Raw genomic sequence first — 20,681 nt, 5'->3', positions numbered from 1 at the left:
TTAACAATTAGACCCAATGGGAGTGAGCAAAATTGGTACATTGTTATTTACAACACAAAGGACCTTGCATTAAGCCATACTGATGAAGCTATGACAGTATGCACTAATTAAATCAAAACAAGACTCATTGACTGTGTCATCTCTATTCTGTGTGGCTATGAATTTGTTGAGATGGCTGAAATCTTTAACAAAGTTAAAAATGACTGAACACCCATTCAGACCAAGATGTTAATCCCTACCAGCTGTTGTTGTTGTTGTTGTAGGGTTTAACACCATTTTTCAGCACACCATAGGCTATACATGGCATCCAGTATTAATGGTGGAGGAAGAACCTGGCAAAACCCCAGAAAGAACCACCGACCCATGAGAAGCTACTGGCAAGCTTTCTCACATACCCACATTGGCTGAACCTGAGACTCGAACCCACACAGAAAGAGGTGAGATGGCAGTGATCCGTAACGGAGAGCACTTTAGACCACTCGGCCACTTGGGGCCCCCGTACCAGCTGTAGAGTATATAATTGGTATATGATATCCAATAATGTTCTCTATCTAAAAATAGTGCTACTAGAGAGCTCTGCATCAGATTTAATAATTTCTATTATCTGATATTTAACACAGACTATGTCGTGGTCAGATAAATTAAAATGCTTAGACGCCAGGGAATCTATATGGTTATGGATATCCCTAAAGTGCTTTTTTTATTCTTACGTGGAATTCCCTTTAAGTCTCACATATGTGCAGGTGAGTGAATAGGTGACAATGTTTGGTAGTGTCCTCTTAGTTTTTTGAGGCTTCTCAGAGGATGGTGTTCCAACCATTGACGAAATAGGGAGAATTAGTGAATCTCGGGCTTAGATTAATTTCTAATCCTTGAGCAATTTTTCTTTTTAAGGCAACATTATTGGGGCTAGTCAGACACCTTTTTAATTTCACATATTTGGAAAGAAGTTTTCTCGCTTCTTTATAAAGTGGAATTGATTGGGAAGGTAGTAGCGAACACTGCTTCTGGGCATTCTGTAACTGGTTTTTCCAGTATTTTCTTTTTGTTCCAAGTCTCATTTCTTCTGACAACTGTATGTGTAGAAGAGCTGGATAAAGGTACTGATGCACTCTTGTATAGAATCATTGGGCTCTCAATGGTTTTGGGATCGTGTAAATTGGTCACTGACTATGACGCCCCAGCAGACGGGAGAGTTTGCCTCCACATTCAGACAGTCATTATCCTCCCTGAGATCTTGAACTAGTCTAAATTCTCTGCTGGCATTTGGCAGGATGGGATCAGTCTGAACCTCCATCATGGAAGGGAAAGATGAAATGTGGTGGGGGGGGGGGCGATTGATAAGCAAAATCTAAAGCATCTCTAACACAACATGATTGCCAGTTTGCTCTGTAGAAATTCTTTAAGTTGTTCCTGTTGAAAATGATGGAGTCTGGCACCTACAGGCAGGCTGTCAACAGGCAGTTGGGATGACCAGTCAATGGAAGTTGCTGAAAGGTAAGAGGAAGGAGAAATTTCATTTCTTCTATCCTTGATTCTATTACCTTTGAAGGCAACATGCCACCTGAAATTTTTCTATGGGCAAAACTGCTGCATTCATTGAAATTCCTTCTTGTCTTCTTTTAACCTAAGATCATGGGAGAGATGATGTGGCAATGACTGAGGTGGACAGAGAACAAGATGATGGAATATAGAGTGATAAAGAGGTTGCTCTTGTTCTACCTGCTTTTCTACTTGGACTTACAGGCACTGTGGACCTGCTCAACAAGTTCAGGGACTTCTGCCAACAGATCTGCCAAACAACATGATGATAATCTCCTTTAAATCCAAATTTGTATTGAAGAGATGTGATGAATGGAGCTAAACCCAAGCTAGCAAACTGCACTGTCAGCTCCTTTACAAGTCTCTTCATCTGCCATTTAAAAAGTGCCCTACCTGGATGTAGAATGGATGCTTCTGGTGTACAATGATTTTCTTCTGCAGTTGACTGATGCAATGTTCACTGAAGGTAAGGTTCCAAGAATCTTAGTGTGTGTGGTGGTGGGGGGAGAAGGGCCACTGTGGCATGCCCCCACTATGCTAGCTTTAAGTGGAGACTTAAGATGACTTTATTTGTGTCTTTTTTCCCTTCAACATTTTCTGCATCCATGTGGATTATGTTCCTTCTATCCATTTTGAGCAAGCATTGCGAGGTCAAGTTGATAAAGACAAAAAGAAGGACGGAAAGCAAATCCCAAATTGCGTTTTAAATAAGCATAATTATCAATAAAAATTCACAACTAAAGTACCTTGTGTAAACAATAGCTAATAATACAATATGAACTTTACATTTGGATAGGCAGAATCAAAGACAATCTAGATGGATGTGGAGAGGTGATGCAGTTCGATGTTACTTGTATCACAGTGATGCAGTTCAATATTATTTGTATCACAGTGATGCAGTTTGATGTTACTTGTATCAAGGGTGATGCAGTTCAATGCTACTTGTATCACAGTGATACAGTTTGATGTTACTTGTATCAAGGTGCAGATGCACTTCAATGTTACTTGTACTTGTACCATGGTGATGCAGTCCAATATTACTTGTAGCACATCACATATCACAGTGATGCACTTCAATGTTACTTGTATCACAGCGATGCAGTTCAATGTTACTTGTAGCACATCACATATCACAGTGATGCACTTCAATGTTACTTGTATCACAGCGATGCAGTTCAATGTTACTTGTACCATGGTGATGCAGTCCAATTTTACTTTACCACACTGATAGTTTAAACTGCTTAACATCCAGAAAATGTGGGTAGCCACCGAGACATGGAAAGGGAAGGTAATTTGGAACAGTTTCTCCATTTGTTTATATAATGTAGTGTTGTTTATTTTCTAATTTTTATTTTATCTGATGTAGAAACATAATATTCTTTGCCTTATTTCATAAAAGTAAAGTGATGAGAGTTCTGACAGTGGACTAAGAGATTTACATTCCCAATATTTTCTTTAACAGGAAAAGTCTTCAACATAATATAAAGTGTAGATCACATAAAAATATACAAGTGTAGTACAAGTAAAATCACTGAAAGACGAATTAAATTTCAAAGTCACTTGCCCTGTAAGACATGTGGGTAAGTCAAAATTGTCAAGGTGTAAGGCGGGTGTTCTTCATACGAGTACCAATGAATGATACATTATACACCTGCCTATCCTTAAGAGTCCTCTATCTGGGCAAAACCAAGCATGGTTGACTCTGGATATTATTGACCTACAAGTCTAAATGAAATGGACTTTTTGTCAAGATATGCTGCATTGAAACACACTGTACAGAGACCAACATTTCTATCATCTATAGTACAAGTCACACGGGTCATGTAGGCATTTGACACCGACTATTTCAGTAATAGGTGTCATATTACAGAACTTGATTCTACATACCTTTAAGTGGCAAGTATTCACTTCGTTTTGATTCGTATATATCAATATTCCTTTGGAAGGTCATTATTTAGATGCCTCGAAAGGTGCAAATAGCAAAATCAATGTTAAAGTAAGTAGAAATGTTTGGATGAAATGAACTTAAAGGTGAATGTTGTGCACTGTCATGTCACAATGAAAGTTACGCATATTGATAAACAAATTCATACTATCCTCAATTGTGATGATTGCACCTGAGGCACTCATATTTTGACCCAAGTTTAGTACATGGCCACCACTGTAAAAGTCCATAACGACATACAATTTACATCTGGAAGTTTCTTGGTGACAGTTAAGGTGGAGCATTCTATAATCAGGATTGAATAGATTTTGGTTAATGAAAATTGTGTCAAATTTTAAGAGAACAATTTATATTTAATTTAAAATGAGTAAATGCACATATATTACCCATGTGACTTGTACAATAGGTAATGATCCTTTATCAGTGAATTTCTATCGTCTAGGTAATGATCCTTTATCAGTGAAATTCTATCTTCTAGGTGATGATTCTTTATCAGTGAATTTCTATCTTCTAGGTGATGATTCTTTATCAGTGAATTTCTATCAAGGTAATGATCCTTTATAAGTGAATTTCTACAGCGAACTTCTATAATCTAGGTGATGATCCTTTATCAGTGAATTTCTATCATCTAGGTGATGATTCTTTATCAGTGAATTTCTATCGTCTAGATAATGATCCTTTATCAGTGAATTTCTATCATCTAGGTGATGATCCTTTATCAGTGAATTTCTATCATCTAGATAATGATCCTTTATCAGTGAATTTCTATCATCTAGATAATGATCCTTTATCAGTGAATTTCTATCATCTAGGTAATGATCCTTTATCAGTGAAATTCTATCATCTAGATAATGATCCTTTATCAGTGAATTTCTATCATCTAGGTAATGATCCTTTATTAGTGAAATTCTATCATCTAGATAATGATCCTTTATCAGTGAATTTCTATCATCTAGGTAATGATCCTTTATCAGTGAAATTCTATCATCTAGGTAATGATCCTTTATAAGTGAATTTCTATCATCTAGATAATGATCCTTTATCAGTGAATTTCTATCATCTAGATAATGATCCTTTATCAGTGAACTTCTATCATCTAGATAATAATCCTTTATCAGTGAATTTCTATCTTCTTGGTGTTGACCCTTTATCAGTCAAGATCTTTCATCTAGGTGATTATATCATCCTTTATCAATGAATTTGTGACCAGCCAATTTGGCAAAGGTTTAGATAACTCAAATAGTTAAGTTCAGTGCCTGTGTTATGTATATTTAACTTATATTTGGTTTAATTTGTTTTTTTGTTAGTTTAAAAAATTTTTTTATTCCATTACATGTTATTGTAATGTAACTTTATTTACTGGATTTGACATTTTTCAGAAATCAGTTTGACTTGACTCTTTTTCGTAAACACCTAATAATATAAAATTTGTATCTAATGCTGACCTAGTTCCTGACCTTGATTCAGAACCAATATAGGGTTCCTGTAATCAACTTTTAAAGATTTTTTATTTATTCTTTGCCAGAGTAAAAATTATTGGTTTTAATCAAAGCATTACTGGGAGTGTGTGATGTTGGGCATGTAAAAAGTGTCAATGTTGTTCTAGAAACATGATCATGTGATCCTCAAAGGAATCTGTTTTGCATCTTAAATTAGTGCGTAACTCTTTTCTATAGAGAATTTAGTCAGTTGGTCTTTAAACCATTGACACTTAAAGGTGTTTTGTTGTGACCCATCTGAGTTGAATTTTTAATTTTTCTTCAAATTATTTGGATTTCAAGATTATTTTTCCCTGGAAATATCTGTGCTCTAAATTAATTCTTCGACAAAGGCAGGTAAAGAAATTTAAAATAGAATTCAAACTGGAATATTATTTTTTGTGATTCAACATAGAACTGTTGACACACCAGTATGATGCTGATCAAAGCATATGTCATTGCTTTCCATTTTGGATTTCATCAGGATCTGAACTCAGTTTCATTAGGACTTTTTATTACTAGGACTTCTATGTTTTTTAATTCTTGGATTATTCTTGGAATATTTTTGGATTTGAGTCATAGAACAGTAAGTTCTTTTTCTCATTTTTACCTTGTTTTTCTAGGGAAATAAATTATTTGTTAAATTTTACAAAGCTTGTTGTCTTCACTCTTTTCTTGTTGCGTTTTATAAGATCCTAAATGTAACAGCCTGGATTGATGCTGAAGCAGATGATCTTCCATCACAAACATATGTAGTTTACAAAAATTACCTCCCTTTATCATAATGCTTAGCACTTTGCCTTAATTATAAATTTTACTTTTGTCTGCCATTGATTCCCCATTTAACTGATGGCCATTTCCTATGGCAAATAAACAAAGGATTAGGGCTAGGTAACCTAAAATTTGAAATGACCACTAACATTTCAAGCAGGCCACCATTCTGCTGTTAAAATTTGAGAAGTACCTGAAATATAGCCTCCTCTTCCCTTTCCCATCGAAGACACATCTTCACAATAAACACCAACAAAAGTGTTCTTATCCAGCATCACAAAAACTTATGCACATGAAAATAAATTCAAACATTTTAAATAGAATATTTTTAACATTTATGTGAAACTTACATTAATGCTATAACATTCCTTTACTGGCCAACCTGTCCTTCTGTAAAAACAAAAAAGCAAGAATTAGTGAAGCTGCTTATGAATTTTTTAAACTGTCAGGTACATTGTATACACTTGAACATACCTTTATCTACATAAAGCATACAGAACAAAGACATTTCCTGACAGAGAAAAGAAATCTTAAGAATTATATCCAAATATGTCATTATTATAATCTAAATTAAATTCTTATTAAACGAACAAGCATTGATGTTTGCTAGCAAATCGTTACAGATGGGTTCCACTATGTCTTGCAAAATATGATTTTCATAAAAGTGCCCTGTAAGCAATATGTATCATTCTGAAATGCCATTTAAATCGAAAGTTTTCTTACCTTTCTGCAATAAATACTCATTAAATCTGTGTGCAATGATTGTTATTTATAAAATGGATATGACACTAAAGGGCAGTAAATCCACATAGCATCCAATGGATCTAAAATGATTTCATAATTAGGATATAAGAAAAACAAATTACTGAAACTCTACTGTTGAACAATAGAGATGATTTCTAAATAAACCAAAAGGTCCTACTGAACAGGCAAAGTGTAAATTGTGACAGAGCAGTCTGAAAATCTGACTTCTAATCTGGATGAACAAAATATACAAGATCTGCGTACCTTGATTTCATCTATTTGAGGCCATGGCTCAGTTAAGATTTACCATCTCTTTAAAAAGCTAAAGTTACTTTGTCTCTACTTACAAGTCCTCCTCTCTCTCTTCTCCTTGTTCTAACAGCTTGCTTCTCCTTTCCTTCCTGTATTCTTTTCACCTTTTGCTCTGCCTCCTTGATTCTGTCAGTGGTAAAACAGAATTCTCTTATAATAATGTATAATTGACTTTTTACATTAAGAAATACCTGGATTATATATATACTGTGAGACTTTCTTACTTAAAATTTGATAGGATCTGACATATTTTCTGGTTTGCCCAGAACAACAAATATTCAAAACAATTTTAACAAAGTGCTCATGCACAACTTATATCAGTAAATTGAGACTAAACAATTTTAGCAAGTTATGTTGCAGTGTGTTTTCAATCAGTTTTATTGGCAGCAGATAAAATACATAACATTCCTAATGGGGGCTGTTCCAATTATAAACGCATAGTACCCAAGAAATATACAATGTTCCAAATGGGGACTGTTCCAATTATACACATATGGTATCCATGACAGGCAATTTTTAATGATATATATGCCTGAATACTCCAATTGTTCAAAGACTTCAAAATTAAAGTGATGGAAAATTATAAATTACATCTCTGGGTGATTATTTCATGCTGAAAGTGCCTTCTCAAGGTCCTATTTTGTTTTACTGGTACAGCTCTGAGAGATAAACAGTGCTCAATTTTTGTAATAGATTTTTCATTTGCTCTATATTGTCCCTCAAAACCAATTCAAACAGGAACAAAATATAAAAAAGAATGTGTTGTATTGCAAAGTAAAAATGTTAAAACAATATGGTCTTTGTTATATTTTTCTCATCTTCTTTCTTTTTTTCTTTCTCTTCAGTCTGCAAGTAGTTTCTATATCCCATATTGCCCATCCAAGAATACAGAACATTCTCATTGGTAAGTCTGGATTGACATATGACATATTGCCAATCCAAGAATATTGTATTCATATTGGTAGCTCTGGATTCACTTATTGTGTACCTCCAATCTAAGAATATAGAGTATTCATGTTGGTAAGTCTGGATTCATGTGAATATATATGGTTGAATTAAGTTTTCCTACATCAAAGAGTTTACTTTCTCAATTAGCAAATAAACCAGTTTTGCAAATATCTCAAGTCAAACTTAGGTATCTAAAAGCTCCAGCCTTGCAACTAAACATTGGACACAAAGTCTATATCTGACTGGGTGGAGAATAACAATGAACTGAACAGTCACTATTATAGGTGGACAAACAGAAATCATCTAAACCTTTGTTTCATGATTCTCTGTTGCTCCCTCTTCCAGATGTCCTTGAAGTCTTTACAGAAGGATGCCCACAGTGAGAAAAAATGTTCAGTTGTTACAACATTAAAACCAGTCTTCGGCTTCACACAAAAAAATATTACAGTCTCGTGGAATCTGCAAAGAAATAAAGATAGAATGATGGTAATAAAACTTTCAGTGGAACCTGACGTCTCACCTGTGTCTGTATGCTGGTCAATATAACCACTGTTTCTGATGTCTCACCTGTGTCTGTATACTTGTCAGTATACCCAGTTTCTGATGTCTCACCTGTAGCTGTATGCTTGTCAATATAACCAGTTTCTGATGTCTCACCTGTGTCTGTATGCTTGTCAATATAACCACTGTTTCTGATGTCTCACCTGTGTCTGCATGCTTGTTAGTATAACCACTGCTTCTGATGTCTCACCTGTGTCTGTTTGCTTGTCAGTATAACCACTGTTTCTGATGTCTCAACTGTGTCTGTATACTTGTCAGTATACCCAGTTTCTGATGTCTCACCTGTAGCTGTATGCTTGTCAATATAACCAGTTTCTGATGTCTCACCTGTGTCTGTATGCTTGTCAATATAACCACTGTTTCTGATGTCTCACCTGTGTCTGTATGCTTGTCAATATAACCACTGTTTCTGATGTCTCACCTGTATCAGTATACTTGTCAGTATAACCACTGTTTCTGACTTTCAAAACCCTGAATGCAAAACTCTGACACTGCTGACAAAACTTTAACATTGCTGACAAAACTTTAACAAAGTCAACAATGATAATGCCAGCACCTAAAATGTGACTAATATATCTTACCATGCTTATGCAGGCAAGACAAAAATTTAAAAAAATAATAGCATCCAAGCATAATGCAGTACATATTAATCAAATCTAGCTTGAATTTGATAAATTTGATCACTGAGATCCTTTTCATAGCACATCAGAACCAGGATCTGATTTTATACAGGAAAATGTTACAATTTCTGGAATGTAGTAGTGCAGGAAACTGGAAATTATTTTTTATAAAACAAGGGTTTCATGGAAAATGGTGTCTTCTTGAATACCTCACTGTATCTGACTCATAACAACATTACAACAACACTTCACCACAGAACATTAATGTTCATGTTACCATTTTGTTACTGGTGCTGCCAACACCACCTTAGTAATGAAACATGTCTTACAATTTGTGTAACAGTTTCAAACAACCGATTTCAATGCCTGTCAGTTGACTTGTTTGCATATTTATTTTGTTATTTCTGCATTCAAACACAACTTATTTGGCCGTGACAAGCTAGCAGTCAAGAACAGATACAGACACCTCACTCAGAGTTTGACAGCTACCTAGTTTCAGTTTGCAATCAACAAATCTTTGTGCCAGATTTCTTTTCCACACTTACATACATTTGTAAGAGTTAGATGAGAGCTAAAATGGTTAGCTAACCATGTTTTGTATAATATTCTACCAAGTGTTTTGCCCCTTATATTGTCTGTCATAACATTTAGGGGGTACTTTGACAAGTTACACTGAATATCAAATAGATACAAGCCATGTTGAGTTTAATCAATAACAATCGCATAGACACAGGCCTTGCTGAGTTAAATCAATAACAATCAAATAGACACAGGCCATGCTGAGTTTAATCAATAACAATCACACAGACACAGATCATGCTGAGATAAATCAATAACAATGAAATAGACACAGGCCATCCTGAGTTTAATCAATAGCAATGAAATAGACACAGGCCATCCTGAGTTTAATCAATAACAATCAAATAGACACATGTCATGTTGAGTTTCATCAATAACAATCAAATAGACACATGTCATGTTGAGTTTAATCAATAACAATCAAACAGACACAGGCCATGATGAGTTTAATCAATAACAATCACATAGTCATGGACCATGTTGAGTTTAGTCAATAAGAATCAAATAGACATATGTCATGTTGAGTTTAGTCAACAACAATCAAATAGACACATGGCATGTTGAGTTTAATCAATAAAAATCAAATTGACATGGGCCATGTTGAGTTTAGTCAATAACAATCAAATAGACACATGGCATGTTGAGTTTAATCAATAACAATCAAATTGACACAGGCCATGGTGAGTTCAATCAATAACAATCACACAGTCATGGGCAATGTTGAGTTTAGTCAATAACAATCAAATAGACACAGGGCATGCTGAGTTTAATCAATAACAATCACACAGACATAGGTCATGTTGAGTTTAATCAGTAACAATCACATAGACATAGGATATGCTAAGTTTAATCAATAACAATTACATAGTCATAGGCCATGTTTAGTTTAATCAATAACAATCAAGAAGACACAGATCATGCTGAGTTTAATCAATAACAATCACACAGACACAGGACATGCTGAGTTTAATCAATAACAATCACACAGACACAGGACATGCTGAGTTTAATCAATAACAATCACACAGAGACAGGCCATGTTGGGTTTAATCAGTAACAATCACATAGACAAAGGCCATGTTGAGTTAAATCAATAACAGTCAAATAGACACAGGCCATGCTGAGTTTAATCAATAACAATCAAGCAGACACAGACCATGCTGAGTTTAATCAATAACAATTAAATAGACACAGGCCATGCTGAGTTTAATCAATAACAATCAAATCGACACAGGCCATGGTGATTTTAATTGATGACAATCAAACAGACACAGGCCATGCTGAGTTTGGTCAATAACAATCAAATAGACACAGGCCATGCTGAGTTTAGTCAATAACAAACAATCAAGCAGACACAGGCCATGCTTAGTTTAATCAATAACAATCAAGTAGACACAGGTCATGCTGAGTTTAATCAATAATCAAATAGACACAGGCAATGCTGTGTTTAATCAATAACAATCAAATAGACATAGACCATGCTGAGTTTAATCAATAACAAACAAATACACACAGGCCATGCTGAGTTTAATCAATAACAATCAAATAGACACAGGCCATCCTGAGTTTAATCAATAACAATCAAGTAGACACAGGTCATGCTGAGTTTAATCAATAATCAAATAGACACATGCCATGCTGAGTTAAATCAATAACAATCAAATAGATACAGACCATGCTGAGTTTAATCAATAACAATCAGATAGACACAGGCCATCCTGAATTTAATCAATAACAATCAAATAGACACAGGCCATACTGAGTTTAATCAATGACAATCAAGCAGGCACAGGTCATGGTGAGTTTAATCAATAACAATGAAATAGACACAGGCCATGCTGAGTTTAATCAATAACAAAAACAAATACACACAGGCCATGCTGAGTTTAATCAATAACAATCAAATTGACACAGGCCATCCTGAGTTTAATCAATAACAATCAAGTAGACACAAGTCATGCTGAGTTTAATCAATAATCAAATAGACACATGCCATGCTGAGTTAAATCAAAAACAATCAAATAGACACAGGCCATGCTGAGTTTAATCAATAACAATCAAATAGACACAGGCCATACTGAGTTTAATCAATGACAATCACGCAGACACAGGTCATGGTGAGTTTAATCAATAACAATGAAATAGACACAGGCCATGCTGAGTTTAATCAATAACAATGAAATAGACACAGGCCATGTTAGTTTAATCAATAACAATCAAATAGACACAGGCCATCCTGAGTAGACACAAGCCATCCTGAGTTTAATCAATAATAATCAAACTGACACAGACCATGCAGAGTTTAGTCAATAGCAATTAAAAAGACACAGGCCATGCTGAGTTTAATCAATAACAATCACACAGACACAGGCCATCCTGAGTTTAATCAATAACAATCAAATAGACACAGGCCATTCTGAGTTTAGTCAATAACAATCAAATAGACACAGGCCATGTGAGTTTAATCAATAACAATCAAATAGACACAGGCCATCCTGAGTAGACACAAGCCATCCTGAGTTTAATCAATAACAATCAAATAGACACAGGCCATACTGAGTTTAATCAATGACAATCAAGCAGACACAGGTCATGGTGAGTTTAATCAATAACAATGAAATTGACACAGGCCATGCTGAGTTTAATCAATAACAATGAAATAGATACAGGCCATCCTGAGTTTATTCAATAACAATCAAACAGACACAGGCCATGTTAGTTTAATCAATAACAATCAAATAGACACAGGCCATCCTGAGTAGACACAAGCCATCCTGACTTTAATCAATAACAATCAAACTGACACAGACCATACTGAGTTTAGTCAAAAGCAATTAAAAAGACACAGGCCATCCTGAGTTTAATCAATAACAATCAAATAGACACAGGCCATTCTGAGTTTAGTCAATAACAATCAAATAGACACAGGCCATGTGAGTTTAATCAATAACAATCAAATAGACACAGGCCATCCTGAGCAGACACAGGCCATCCTGAGTTTAATCAATAACAATCAAGTAGACACAGGTCATGGTGAGTTTAATCAATAATCAAATAGACACATGCCATGCTGAGTTAAATCAATAACAATCAAATAGACACAGGCCATGCTGAGTTTAATCAATAACAATCAAATAGACACAGGTCATCCTGAATTTAATCAATAACAATCAAATAAACACAGGTCATACTGAGTTTAATCAATGACAATCAAGCAGACACAGGTCATGGTGAGTTTAATCAATAACAATCAAATAGACACAGGCCATGCTGAGTTTAATCAATAGCAATGAAATAGACACAGGCCACCCTGAGTTTATTCAATAACAATCAAATAGACACAGGCTATGTGAGTTTAATCAATAACAATCAAATAGACACAGGCCATTCTGAGTAGACACAGGCCATCCTGAGTTTAATCAATAACAATCAAACTGACACAGACCATGCTGAGTTTAGTCAACAGCAATTAAAAAGACACAGGCCATGGTGATTTTAATCAATAACAATCACACAGACACAGGCCATCCTGAGTTTAATCAATAACAATCAAATAGACACAGGCCATTCTGAGTTAAAAAAATAACAATCCAATAGACACAGGCCATCCTGAGTTTAGTCAATAACAAAGAAATAGACACAGGCCATGCTGAGTTTAATCGATAAGGATGAAATAGACACAGGCCATGCTGAGTTTAATCAATAACAATCAAATAGACACAGGCCATGGTGAGTTTAATCAATAACAATCAAACAGACACAGGCCATGGTGAATTTAATCAATAACAATCAAACAGACACATGCCATCCTGAGTTTAATCAATAATAATGAAATAGACACAGGCCATGGTGAGTTTAATCAATAACAATCAAATAGACACAGGCCATCCTGAGTTTAATCAATAACAATCAAATAGTCACATGCCATCCTGAGTTTAATCAATGAGGATGAAATAGACACAGGCCATGGTGAGTTTGATCAATAACAATCAAATAGACACAGGCCATGGTGAGTTTAATCAATAACAATCAAGCAGACAGAGGCCATGGTGAGTTTAATCAATAACAATCAAATAGACACATGCCATCCTGAGTTTAATCAATTAAAATCAGCATCATCAGGTGATTCACGTGGAAAATTATTTTAAAAAAGCTAATATCTCAACTCTAGTGTTTTTAAGTGGGGTATATATAAAAAAGTTATATTAACACTTCAATACTTGAGAAATGCTAAATAAATGTACAGTGGAGGTACATCTGTGTTTCTGAGAGAACAAATGTCTTATTTAAGGGAAGAGTTATTTCTTAAATGAGGAGAAAAAGTTGTGTCAGAGGTTATATCATCTCAATGGCAATACCACTTCTACCACCAATGTGGCAATAACAATTTTGAAATTCTTCTCACACTGAACAATTTAAATATGTCATTATCTAATATATGATAGAATACAGGCATTGTTGGGTGGCCTACAAAGCTAATATATAACAGAATACAGGCACTGTTGACTGGCCTGAAAAGCTAATATATAACAGAATACAGGCCTGGCTGTTGACTGGCCTGCAAAGCTAATATATAATAGAATACATGCCTGGCTGCTGACTGGCCTGCAAAGCTAATATAAATAAGAATACAGGCCTGGCTGTTGACTGGCCTGCAAAGCTAATATATAATAGAACACATGCCTGGCTACTGACTGGCCTGCAAAGCTAATGTATAACAGAATACAGGCACTGTTGACTGGCCTGCAAAGCTAATATATAACAGAATTCAGGCCTGGCTGTTGACGGCCTGCAAAGCTAATATATAATAGAATACAGGCACTGTTGACTGGCCTGCAAAGCTAATATATAACAGAATACATGCCTGGCTGTTGACTGGCCTGCAATGCTAATATATAATAGAATACATGCCTGGCTGTTGACTGGCCTGCAAAGCTAATATTTAATAGAATACAGGCACTGTTGACTGGCCTGCAAAACTAATATATAATACAATACAGGCACTGTTGACTGGCCTGCAAAGCTAATATATAATAGAATACAGGCACTGTTGACTGGCCTGCAAAGCTAATATATAACAGAATATAGGCCTGGTTGTTGACTGGTCTGCAAAGCATATATATAACAGAATACAGGCACTGGTGACTGGCCTGCAAAGCTAATATATAATAAAATACAGGCACTGTTGACTGGCCTGGAAAGCTAATATATAACATAATACAGGAATGGCTGTTGACTGGCCTGCAAAGCTAATGTATAAAAGAATACAGGCACTGTTGACTGGCCTGCAAAGCTAAGATATGACATAGGTATCACTTTTCTGAGAGCACTGTCAATGTTGGCACAGTCACCAACATCATGGTTTGGCATTTAGCTCAGTTTCTCTGATCCTTATCAATGTATGGTCATGGAACTTAAGCTATTGTGGAGAATAATGCTCATTGTAGATAAGTAACATGCACATTGACCTACTCATCATGGAGAAAATTAATTATCATAGGCAAGTGGCAGTTAGTGACCTACTTTTTCATGAAGAATAATGCTCATCATAGGCATGTGGCAGTCAGTGACCTACTTTATCATGGAGAATACTGCTCATTGCATGCACGTTGCAGTCACAATAACCCACTTTTCATACCCCTGTGACTTTTCTGGGCATTTGGAATATGTCACAACAAAGCAGGTCAGACAAAGCATTCTGCAGAATTCTTGTAATATTAATGCCGAGACCCATTTCTGAACAAAATCTGACAGTTACATTTATCTTATGAAAGAACTTAAAACAAGTAATCATCAAATCAACAGTTTTTCCTATTTTGTAACAAAATCCTTTTGCAAGAACCATATGTACTCAATCTCTGAAGGTTTGGTATCACCAAGCACCAGTGAAAACTGATGCAAAATAGTTACACTTCATACAAGCTTTTTTATGAACCTTTCATGAAAAACTAACAACCAAAATTTAAGTAAAATATCATCCACCTGTTTTTTAAATTTTGCTGTTGATGTCATAGATTCATGAACATTTTGTAAAAAATATCAAGAATACTTACATCTTACTTGCACTTTTTAAATTTTCCTCTTGTTCTTTCATTTTTTGTTTTCCTGTCAACAGAAGACACATTTGTTTCAAACCTTTTTAATTATATAATGAACACTCACCTGTGTGCATAACAACACCTTTAATTACTACCCAAACTGTGCTTTTTCTTTAATCTCTCATGCAAATAAAGTAGAACAGACAAGTTTCAATGTCCAAATGAGGTCACAGTGATTAACTGTTCTAGATATCAAAAACTGACCTGTGCACTCAAAGATTGTGGCATCTATGTCAAACGAACACAATATACATGTTTATTCTACTCTACATTTATGATGATGACATCCAATCATATATGTATGCACTATATATGTAAATAAATACATACCTTGATCAAACTGTTTCATTGATCTTATTGTTGTTGTTGTTGTGGGGTTTAATGCCATTTTTCAGCACATGATAGGCTATACATGGCGGCAAGTATTAATGGTGGAGGAAGAACCTGGGAAAACCCCGGAAAGAACCACCAACCCATGAGAAGTTACTGGCAAGCTTTCTTACATACCCACATTGGCTGAATGGTTCGAGTCTCAGATTCAGCCAATATGGGTATGTGAGAAAGCTTGCCAGTAGCTTCTCGTGGGTCGGTGGTTCTTTCCAGGGTTTTCTCTGGTTCTTCCTCCACCATTAATACTGATCTTAATTAATCTTTATGAAATAGCTTAGGTTAATATAATGTTTAATAGTAGTTACATTATTATTGCTGCATTTGAAACATGTAGTGTTTGAAAGACAATATACAGAAGATGTGGCGCTAACCTTTAATAAAAAAGGCGGTCATGATCTCCTTAAAAGGGTGAAGATACTGCAATGAAGCTGCATTGATAACCCTGGAAGCTCTCTCTTCAGCAGCTGACATAAAGAAAAAAAAACATTTTATTATCATTATGATGTTAATACTATTCACATCTAATGACTACAGACTGCACAAGTCCTTTTTTGACAAAATAATGACTACTGGTTGCACAAGTCATTGTTTTGGACAAGCTAATGACTACTGGCTGCATAAGTCTTTTTTGACAAGCTAATGACTATTGGTGGCACAAGTCCCTTTTTGACAAGCTAATGACTCCTGGTTGCACAAGTCCTTTTTGACAAGCTAATGACTACTGGCTGCACGAGTCTTTTTAGACAAGCTAATGACTACTGGTTGCACAAGTCCTTTTTGACAAGCTAATGACTACTGGCTGCACAAGTCTTTTTAGACAAGCTAATGACTACTGGCTGCACAAGTCCCTTTTTGACAAGCTAATGACTACTGGTTGCACAAGTCCCTTTTGACAAGCTAATGACTACTGGCTGCATAAGTCCCTTTTGACAAGCTAATGACTATTGGCTGCCCAAGTCCCTTTTTGACAAGATAATGACTACTGGTTGGACAAGTCCTTTTTTGACAAGCTAATGACTACTGGCTGCAAAAGTCCTTTTTGACAAGCTAATGACTACTGGCTGCACAAGTCCCTTTCTGAAAAACTATTGACTACTGGCTGCACAAGTCCCTTTTTGACAGGACTACTGGTTGCACAAGTCCTTTCTGAAAAGCTAATGACTACTGGCTGCATAAGTCCTTTATGACAAGCTAATAGCTACAGGCTGCACAAGTCCTTTTTGACAAGCTAATGTCCACTGGCTAGACAAGTCCTTTTTTGACAAGCTAATGACTTACAGGCTGCATATGCCTTTTTGATAATTTCTTAAGAAAAAAGAATGTTGCAATAATGATGCCATATATGGTATAGCTTGGATGACCTCTCAATAAGGGCTAAGATATGATATGGCTTGGATGACCCCACACTAACAGCTAAGATATGATATAACTTGCATGACCACACACTAAGGGCTAAGGTATGATATGGCTTCGATGACCTCATACTAAGGGCTAAAATATGGCTTGGATGACCCCACACTAACAGCTAAGATATGATATGGCTTGGATGACCCCACACTAACAGCTAAGATATGATATGGTTTGGATGACCTCACACTAACAGCTAAGATATGATATAACTGGCATGACCACACACTAAGGGCTAAGGTATGATATGGCTTTGATGACCTCATACTAAGGACTAAAATATGGCTTGGACGACCTCACACTAAGGGCTAAGACTTGTTACAACTCCTCCATGATAAATTTACTTTACTTATGCAATATATTCAGTGCAAAAATCAGAAATCCTGTTATCTATTTATTAATCATTTCTGGTACATATATTTAAATGCAATTCATTAAAATAATTTATTCAATCGACAAACATATATTTTTAATTGACTATTCTGGATCTAATAACTGTCATTTGTATTATGTTACAACTGCTAAAGATCCACTCTTTATTTTGAAGGATGATTGATGGGTGTGATTTGGATCACATAGTATACAGCTTGGCCTAACTTCCTGGACTTAAAATGTAACTTGGAACTAAAATGAGCCAATAATATATGTTGACTTTTTAAATAATTTTATAATTCACTGCACTTTGATTAACTGGTATGTTCTAACAAGGCAAAATAATTTTCCCATTTCTAATAACTGCTGAAGTTAGCATACTTTGGACTAGTCTAGGCTCAATGTTTGAGCAAATGGGACCATCTATTATATCAGCTGTCTGCTTTAGATAGTGCATAGTTTCTAAAATTACCACATACATCACTCCCTTGATAACCTGTGAACTGTCTTACAATGCAGGGTCAAACATTTTTAATAAAAAATAATAATAAAATTTGCCCCTATTTGCTGAACATGAAGAAAATCCCAATAACAACTGGAACTGAAACCTTGATATAACACTCATTTTATTGTAGAAAATGGTGGAATCAAGATCAAGAAACACTCAACTTTTAATACGAAGTCATATATTTTGCTAAATTTCTTTCCAAACAACATTCTCAGTACACTGTAAATAAGAATATTCAAAAACATTTGACCACAAAAATGTCATTAACAGCTACTGGAAATAGCACTTTAATAAATAAATACCAATTAAATAAGTTTTGTCAAGTGAAATTTTTACTTTAGTTGAATCTTTTGTTCAGTTTAAGTGTAAACATCATAAATGAAATGCGACCTCTTGTACAAAAACATGAAAACTGTCAACCTACCAACACAGCTATGTCTGCAAGAATTTCTGTGAGTTATTTTTAATTTTTCACTTTGTATTCTAGTGAAATAAATTACTGGCTGCATTTGACAAGACTTGCTGATTTTCACTCTTTTCTGTTAGTTTAAGAGCACTGAGTCAGAAGAGAACAAAAAATCATATACCTTTACCAGATTGTCACTATGGAAACCAATGTACCAATTTTGAGATTCCATCCAGCAATTTAAAAGGAGTTATGGTTATGGACAGAGAGACAGATGGATGGATGAATGGATGGAGGGAGGGAATCATACAATATGCCTCATTCAAGTGTTGGGATTATAATGATAACTAAGTTTTCCTCACCATCAAAATCTTTTTGTATTCTTTTCATTTCTTTAGCTATTTCATCAAAGTTTACTTGGGAACCTTGATTCAGATCACTGGGATCAGGGAGGGGTAGTTTGACCCTGTCTGTTCCTGCATCATCTTTCTCATATTTCCTCACATACATCTGGACCAGGTACTGCAACAGATTGATCCCATTGTCCTGAAACAGACAATGTCACATACAGTAACATGTTTTGCTATAGCACAAATTTGGATAGAGCATGATCTTTGTGTGGCTCACTAAATTTTGCAGTAATTTCATCTTTTTCCTTAAGTGTTTCAAAGAAGAATTTGATCTGATAATTTGGAAAGATGTGACATATTTCTGAAGAAGAAAAATTTCTTTTTTTAAAAATCATTTTTGAAAAGACAATATGTGTGTGTGTGTGTGTGTGTGTTGGATTTTTAACATAGCTTTAAAATAAATTTCAGTCATATAGCTATGATGTCTCCAGTGTGGCAGTTTATACTGATGTCTAGCAATGGGGCATCATGTTGCAGACATGTAGCATCATGTCCCACCAAGTCACATTATCCTGACACCAGGCCGACCAGTCCTAACACTAACCTCTTAATGCTGAGTGCCTAGCGAGACAGCTGTTAGTAGCATTTTTATAAGTCTTTTTGATATGATTCAGCGGGGTTCAAACTGGTATGACTCAGCTAAGATTCAAACCGGTGACCTCCTGTATCTGGGGCAGACGCTCAAACCAACAGCCGACCCAAGCAGTCAAAAAAACAATATCCTCAATATGCTGAGAGCTGCTAATCTAAATACTACATACCGGGGTAACCATAAAAAATAAAGCCATTCTAACTTCTTTGTGTTTATTCTCAATGCATCCTGTGAACAACTATTGCTAACTGAGGATAAACAAATGGCCAACAAATGTTTGTTCTGTTACTGATCATACTCCACCAAATAATGCAAATGTCTTAAAAGTTTGTCACCTAAATTTATAAATCAATTACTTTACTCAACTATGTAAATGAAGAGACCACCAATGCCTGCTTAATCAACCATTACATAATAAAATATAATTACAAGAGCAATTAAGTCAGTCTACACACCCTCTCTCTCCCGCACCCCCATCTTAATTATTTTCATTTTACAGTCCGTAATGCAGACAGCAGCTCGAAGTAACTCATACAGAATCCACTGGAATGGCACAGTTAAATGCATATATCCTGTACTGCTGTGGGAGATGCAACATAACCATTTAAATTGTAGGGGTGGAGGGATTTGATATTATAATCAAGCATACAACTTCGTTTTTCCTCAGCAGTTCTGCAAAGTTATAGTCATAAATAAAATTTCAATTAATATTGGGTTAATAATAATAATGGGTTTATTTTACAACTGTTTTTATTGAGATTACTCATTAACCTTGAAATCAAATGGTTTACTCTCTTACTGGGTCCAGGCAATTATACACAACTGTTCAAGTGTCAGTGTATGAATAATGTACACATGAATTTTCTGTTAAAGTATTTTTCAAGCCTAAATACAATTTTCTTTTCAGAAACTCCCAATGTCTGACATATGCATTTTATTGTTGGTAAAAAAAAAAAATCAGATCCTTTGGACATATCCAATAAATATTAATGTTTTGG

The 20,681-nt window shown here is 35.2% G+C and overlaps 1 protein-coding gene across 1 annotated transcript in view; it reads right to left on the bottom strand.

Annotated features, from left to right (window-relative positions):
* The window catches only part of LOC149805319 (uncharacterized), a 179,609-nt gene that overhangs the window by 25,290 nt on the left and 133,638 nt on the right, over positions 1-20,681 (bottom strand). The window contains exons 16-21 of the mRNA XM_089949229.1: positions 19,044-19,227; positions 16,360-16,452; positions 15,554-15,605; positions 8,050-8,199; positions 6,828-6,918; positions 6,087-6,126 (exon numbers count right to left, since the gene is read on the bottom strand). Coding sequence (XP_089805355.1) covers positions 6,094-6,126; positions 6,828-6,918; positions 8,050-8,199; positions 15,554-15,605; positions 16,360-16,452; positions 19,044-19,227 — 603 coding nt within the window. The 3' untranslated portion in view covers positions 6,087-6,093. The remainder of the gene's footprint in view (positions 1-6,086; positions 6,127-6,827; positions 6,919-8,049; positions 8,200-15,553; positions 15,606-16,359; positions 16,453-19,043; positions 19,228-20,681) is intronic.

The sequence above is a fragment of the Sinohyriopsis cumingii genome, chromosome 2, assembly GCF_028554795.1.
Source record: "Sinohyriopsis cumingii isolate HCF-2022 chromosome 2, ASM2855479v2, whole genome shotgun sequence".
Classification (NCBI taxonomy): domain Eukaryota; kingdom Metazoa; phylum Mollusca; class Bivalvia; order Unionida; family Unionidae; genus Sinohyriopsis; species Sinohyriopsis cumingii.
Note: the sequence above shows the minus strand (reverse complement) of the source record. Positions and strands in the feature narration are given on the sequence as shown.